This window comes from Nanorana parkeri, unplaced genomic scaffold (genome assembly GCF_000935625.1).
Source record: "Nanorana parkeri isolate BGI_ZX_2015 unplaced genomic scaffold, ASM93562v1 scaffold117, whole genome shotgun sequence".
Lineage (NCBI taxonomy): Eukaryota > Metazoa > Chordata > Amphibia > Anura > Dicroglossidae > Nanorana > Nanorana parkeri.
Window position 1 is genome coordinate 1,269,859 of NW_017306385.1, and position 7,360 is coordinate 1,277,218.

Sequence of the window (7,360 nt, forward strand, 5' to 3'; positions counted from 1 at the left end):
CGCCGTGCACTCTTTACCTGTTTTATACTTGTAATATCCTTCTTGTATTTGTGCAGCAGATGAACTCACATCTTTCCATAGCTGTGATTCCCCCCCCGGCTTTGCCCCTGCACAGCGCTCTGACAGTCTGTGTTGGAGCATGTTAATAGTGAAGTGTTATTGGCTAAGTGTGAGAGAAGTGTGTGTTCAGAGGAGGAGGGGTGGGGGGTCCTGAAGCCTCCTACACTCAGGGCTGGGATTTGTGACTGAAACATGATGAAACCATCCTGTGGACAAATGAAATGAGTCTGTCAGCTTCTCCAGGTGGGATTACTTGGAGCTGATAGACTGAAGTCCCAGAGCAATCCGAGCAGAAGCCCTGACACCAAGAGGAGACCTGAAGCCTCTGCACTATGATTCTCCACAGTGTCCTAAACTTATATCAGGTAGGAAATGCTCTGTTACCTTCAACACAGCCAGCTTTTTATTTCAGGAGCGATGCTACCTTTTTTTTTGTGCTGCACAAGGTCACTTTTGTTGACTTGGAAAATTGCATCAGTTTTTAGCCTCTTGGATGTTCTGACTGATGACTTTGTTTTACAGGTAGTCTATTGTATCACCTTTCTATTCGGAATACAAGTTTGTTTTGGATTTACGGCGAATCGCTTGAAACGATCGGAATCGGAATGGGATGAAGGTATTGCATCCGGTAAGTACATTGTTACTTTTCCTTTTTTTTATGGGTTGGAATTTTTTGATTAAGGTGACTGTAGACGTATTAGTATAACGAAGAAGTCACCCGCACTCCAAGGTCCAATGTGCAAAACGCCTCTTATTGAGACGCTAAACAATCATGCCGACAGTAGTGTCAGGATGATTGCTTAGCGTTTCGATGACACTAATGTCAGGATAATTGCTTAATGTTTCGATGATACTACTGTCACGATGATTGCTTAGCGTTTCGATGATACTAGTGTCATGATGATCTTTTAGCGTTTCGATGATACTACTGTCCCGATGATTGCTTAGCGTTTCGATGACACTAATGTCACGATGTTTGCTTAGCGTTTCGATGATACCAGTGTCAGGATGATTGCTTAGCGTTTCGATGATACTAGTGTCATGATGATCGCTTAGCGTTTCGATGATACTAGTGTCCCAATGTTTGCTTAGCGTTTCGATGATACTAGTGTCATGATGATTGCTTAGCGTTTCGATGATACTAGTGTCCCGATGTTTGCTTAGCGTTTCGATGATACTAGTGTCATGATGTTTGCTTAGCATTTCGATGATACTACTGTCCCGATGATTGCTTAGCGTTTCGATGATACTAGTGTCATGATGATTGCTTAGCGTTTCGATGATACTAGTGTCCCGATGATTGCTTAGCGTTTCGATGATACTAGTGTCATGATGTTTGCTTAGCATTTCGATGATACTACTGTCCCGATGATTGCTTAGCGTTTCGATGATACTAGTGTCATGATGTTTGCTTAGCGTTTCGATGATACTAGTGTCATGATGATTGCTTAGCGTTTCGATGATACTAGTGTCCCGATGTTTGCTTAGCGTTTCGATGATACTAGTGTCATGATGATTGCTTAGCGTTTCGATGATACTAGTGTCCCGATGATTGCTTAGCGTTTCGATGATACTAGTGTCATGATGTTTGCTTAGCGTTTCGATGATACTAGTGTCATGATGATTGCTTAGCGTTTCGATGATACTAGTGTCCCGATGATTGCTTAGCGTTTCGATGATACTAGTGTCACGATGATGGCTTAGCGTTTCGATGATACCAGTGTCATGATGTTTGCTTAGCGTTTCGATGATACTACTGTCACGATGATTGCTTAGCGTTTCGATGATACTACTGTCACAATGATTGCTTAGCTTTTCGATGATACTGGTGTCAGGATGATTGCATTTGCGTTTGATTGCTTAGCACTCCGGTCTGGAGTGCGGTGGTACAAAGAATATTGTAGACGTATTACAACACTTGCAGAAACTTAGTTGCGTAAAGTCTGGGATACTTTTTTTTTTTAATTTGCATTAACAGTTACATTTTGATTAATATTGTTGCTGCATTATATAGACATGTTAGGGCTCATGCACACTAAGCCCTGGGGGGTGAAACGTGTTACGCCCCGTTCACATTGCGCGATTCGCAAATTGCGCGTTTGTCGCGCGATTTGCATTTTGCGCGATATCGCGCAAATGCTTGCATTGAGCAAGCGAGAATCGCGGCAAAATCCGCTCCAAAAAGGGTCCTGCTGTAGTGACACACGACCCGCGACAGCAGGACCCTTTTCCCCTATTGTGATGCATTGAAGATCACCGCGCGATAAATCGCTCCATGTGAACGGGGCCTTAGGGGGCAGCGATCACAACATGGACTTGTGTTGATTTTACAATAAACTTTGCAGAGTGATGACACCGGAGATGATTTGTTCTTTTCACGCACATGAGCGACTGAGCCCGCACAATGTAAATACCGGCGTATTTACCAGCCAGGGAACCGTAGGTGCTGCATACAGCCTCCCATAGAAGTCAGTGGCGGTGCCGGTACTTCCATACAACTGTGTATACCAATGTGCATAAATCTCTGGATGCAGAAATCCTGCGTCCAAGGATTTGCATCCATACACATACGCAACTGTACAGTAGTACCAATGAATACTGGCCTACAGCCATTGACTTGTACGGGAGGATGTGCACAGCACCTACGGCTCCCTGGCAAGCAAACGATATAATTTCGATGATACTACTGTCACGATGATTGCTTAGCGTTTCGATGATACTACTGTCGCGATGATTGCTTAGCTTTTCGATGATACTAGTGTCCCGATGATTGCTTAGCGTTTCGATGATACCAGTGTCATGATGTTTGCTTAGCGTTTCGATGATACTACTGTCACGATGATTGCTTAGCGTTTCGATGATACTACTGTCACAATGATTGCTTAGCTTTTCGATGATACTGGTGTCAGGATGATTGCATTTGCGTTTGATTGCTTAGCACTCCGGTCTGGAGTGCGGTGGTACAAAGAATATTGTAGACGTATTACAACACTTGCAGAAACTTAGTTGCGTAAAGTCTGGGATACTTTTTTTTTTTAATTTGCATTAACAGTTACATTTTGATTAATATTGTTGCTGCATTATATAGACATGTTAGGGCTCATGCACACTAAGCCCTGGGGGGTGAAACGTGTTACGCCCCGTTCACATTGCGCGATTCGCAAATTGCGCGTTTGTCGCGCGATTTGCATTTTGCGCGATATCGCGCAAATGCTTGCATTGAGCAAGCGAGAATCGCGGCAAAATCCGCTCCAAAAAGGGTCCTGCTGTAGTGACACACGACCCGCGACAGCAGGACCCTTTTCCCCTATTGTGATGCATTGAAGATCACCGCGCGATAAATCGCTCCATGTGAACGGGGCCTTAGGGGGCAGCGATCACAACATGGACTTGTGTTGATTTTACAATAAACTTTGCAGAGTGATGACACCGGAGATGATTTGTTCTTTTCACGCACATGAGCGACTGAGCCCGCACAATGTAAATACCGGCGTATTTACCAGCCAGGGAACCGTAGGTGCTGCATACAGCCTCCCATAGAAGTCAGTGGCGGTGCCGGTACTTCCATACAACTGTGTATACCAATGTGCATAAATCTCTGGATGCAGAAATCCTGCGTCCAAGGATTTGCATCCATACACATACGCAACTGTACAGTAGTACCAATGAATACTGGCCTACAGCCATTGACTTGTACGGGAGGATGTGCACAGCACCTACGGCTCCCTGGCAAGCAAACGATATAACGATGTATGGACTCGTGCATGTGCATGAGCCCTTAGTGGTTAGTTGAATGGTCATTTGTGTACTTCACATCCAAATCCACTGGCTTGTGTGTCAGGAAATGCGTTTTGCATTTTTTCCCCCCAGCGCATATTGTCAGTACATCAGCTTTTGTTATTGGCTACTGTTATGAGTTATGTTTTAATATTTGAAGGTGTACATGTGACTCTATGAGGATGCTCCAAGTCTGTACATGTGGATTGGTTTGATTTGAAGTTTCTGGATGACATTTGGATATGTGTCAGATGGGCAACTCTTTCACTACCGATCCTGCCACTAATGATCTGTCAGGATTGCGCAGAGGCTGCCTGCTGGACTTGTCCCCTCCGTAGCTGAGGCAGTCAGATGTCACTCCTACCACTAATGATCCAGGTTCAGCAGTGCTCTGGCCAGCGACATAGTGACATCCCGATGTATCTGATTATGGAGGGAGCGATTCAATAGGGACAGACCGGCAGCCCCTTTTAACGATTGTTCAGCTGGCGACTTTATGTACATAGGAAGTGGTTGCGAAGAGTGCAGGCGACCATCGGCACCAAGATACAACAAATAATTTTTTTAAATGATAAAAACATGGCAATTGTTAGTGACGCATGGTACATTATCAAAAGAAAATTCATCCGGTTCGAGTTTATGTTTATGTTTATGTCAAGGCAACCAAACTAATTAGGGGTATGGAGGACCAGAGCTACGAGACAAGGCTACTAAATTTAAACATGTTCACATTGGAGGTGAGGAGATTGAGGGGGGATATGATCTCCATGTACAAAATGTTCAATGGTGGCAGCAACATTAGCGATAAACTGTTTAAAATTAACTCCATTACAAAAACTAGAGGCCGTCACCTAAAATTGGTGGAAAAAAAATTCCAGCACAAGGGGCGAAGGGGGTTCTTCACAGTAAGATCAGTTAGGGTCTGGAACTCACTGCCACAGACAGTGATTTCAGCAAAGAATGTGGAATTGTTCAAGAAACTTTTGGACGATTTCTTAAGGGACCGTAATATACAGGGGTACAGGTACTCCTAGAATGAGATCCTAATAGGTTGGACTTGATGGACTAATGTCTTTATTCAACCTCAAATACTATGTAACTATGTATTGGACGTGATGACTTGAGGATCCTTAGACAGCTGCAGTGGATGTAGAGAGAGAGTCTCCAGTGACCGGTCTAAGAGCAAGCAGGCTCAAAGCATCAGGCGAGTATAACTTTTTTTTTTTTACCCTAGGCAAAAAAAGCTTACAATCTAAGGTCCCTATCTCACATACGAGGGCCAATTTAGACAGGGGCCAATTTAGACAGGAGCCTATTAACCTTGAGAGGAAACCCAGGCAAGCACAGGGAGAACATGCAAACTCCATATAGATAGTGCCTTGGCCAGGATTTGGACCAGGGACCCCCAGTGTTACAAGGCAGAAGTGCCAACCACTACACCACTGTGCTGTCCAAAAATGAGCAGTTAGCCCATGCAGTGCAGGGGTAGCCTTACTGCAAGGGTTAATAAAAGTTTTAACTGGAGTTCTTTAACATCTACAGCCTCTATATATCACCGGCAGGCTTTCTGATGGGGGACAATGACAGAACATGATTGTGTGATGAGCTACGGCATAGCCGTGAACAGTCTCCAGCGAAAGTGCATGTCACAGGGTGACAACACAGGAGCATGATTTGAACTGGAGTTACATATACATAGTTACATAGTATTTGAGGTTGAATAAAGACATTAGTCCATCAAGTCCAGCCTATTAGGATCTCATTCTAGGAGTACCCGTACCCCTGTATATTACGGTCCCTTAAGAAATCGTCCAAAAGTTTCTTGAACAATTCTACAACTTGCTGCCCTATTTATAATGGTCTGGCCCTCTAGCAACTTCAGCGCGAAAATATAGCTAATTTGCCTACAAACGTCAGGTGGTCATAATAATCTGGCCACTCAGTGTATATCATGGGCAGGCTTTCTGATAGTGTCAATGGCACAACGTGATTCTGTGATGAGCTACAGCATAGCCGTGTAAAGTCTGCAGCGACTGTGCATGTGACAGGGCAACAACACAGAAGCATGATTGCGTGTCAGGGACAGAGTGTTGTCACCCTATAAAAGGTAGTGCCTGAAAGAGGGTCTTAAGGGCAGGATCACCAGGGCTTATTGTATTTGTTTTGTATAGATTTAGTTCAACATTATTGAACCTTTTTGGCACATATGTGCTGTGTAATAACTCACCCCTCCGCCCCGCCCCCCCCCATGTGCAAGATGAGCGTGTTACCAAACTTTTCTGGAACAGTAAAATACTAGTACATTGTTACTGAAGGCGTTGAGTGGGGATTGACTTGTTGGACTGGGTGTGAGGAGGTCTCTTCTGGCCCCGGGCGAGGGGGTGGGGGGATCCTCTTCTGTTTCCTGCGTTATCTTGTCCAGTGAACTCTGTACGACTCTGAAGCACCAACTGGTTCAAGTATCTGAAGTTTCGGGTATTTTTGAAGAATTTGACAAGTTTTCACAAATTTTTAAAAATGTCACTGTGTTGAGGAAGCTACTATTTATCTCCTGGGGACACACATGTTAGGTTTTAAGCTGGTTATACATGTAAAGATTTCACACAATTCCTCCACGGATGGAGGAATCTCCCCTGCCGGCAATTGTATTTTGACAGCTGTCAGAATAACGGAAAAATGAATGCAGTTGATTGGTAATATATACACTTAAAGTGACACTAAACCCAGGAGTTAAATCTGGAGGGTGGCTACTTTTGTCCCCCATGGTCCCTGTAGATCCTCAAATCATCTCTGAATTTGTGCTGACACTGTCCTTCCTTCTGGAGGGGGGCTACTTTTGCTCCCCATGGTCCCTGTGTGTGTTGTAAAGTAGTCACTGCTCCAACCTCACTCCCGTGATGGACTACAATCTCAATACAGATGAGTAAACTAAACATGAGATTGTAGTAGTAGCCACCCTCCAGAAGGAAAGCACGCTTAGAGGTACTTGATTGCCCCCAGGACTTACATGACGCTATATTGTCTGAACGGGTAGCGCAAAATACTGGGCAATGGTGGAAGAAAAGTACCTGTGGGTCAAAAAGATATACATGGTGGCAGAGAATAGGGGGGGGCAGGTGCCTTGGCTGGAGAGTAATCACAAAGACGTCAGTCCATGCAGAGACGTGGTCAATTAACAGGCAAGAGTTTGGTCCAGGCAGCAGACAGAGATGTGGTCAAGAAATAGGCAAGAAATCAGTCCAGGCAGCAGGTAGAGGAGATAATCCGTAAACAGGCAAGAGGTTGGTCCAGGCAGCAAACAGATACGTGGTCAATAAACAGGCAAGAAGTCAGTCCAGGCAGGAGGTAGAAGAGAATCAGTAAAAGGCTGGACTGGGCAGCAGGCAGAATTGTGGTTAAATACAGACAAGTGTCAGTAACCGAGGAAGATATGATACAGGCAATGACAGCTAATGAGGCATGTGGAAAACCTATCACAAGTACCAGAAACGGGGGCTGTGAGGTTTTAATTTGACATTTCAGA

General features: G+C 44.5%; 1 protein-coding gene across 1 annotated transcript in view; it reads left to right on the top strand.

The window, feature by feature from the left end:
• The first annotated feature begins 227 nt into the window (after positions 1 to 227).
• The window catches only part of ENPP2 (ectonucleotide pyrophosphatase/phosphodiesterase 2), a 78,061-nt gene continuing 70,928 nt past the window's right edge, over positions 228 to 7,360 (top strand). The window contains exons 1-2 of the mRNA XM_018553337.1: positions 228 to 425; positions 583 to 688. Coding sequence (XP_018408839.1) covers positions 393 to 425; positions 583 to 688 — 139 coding nt within the window. The 5' untranslated portion in view covers positions 228 to 392. The remainder of the gene's footprint in view (positions 426 to 582; positions 689 to 7,360) is intronic.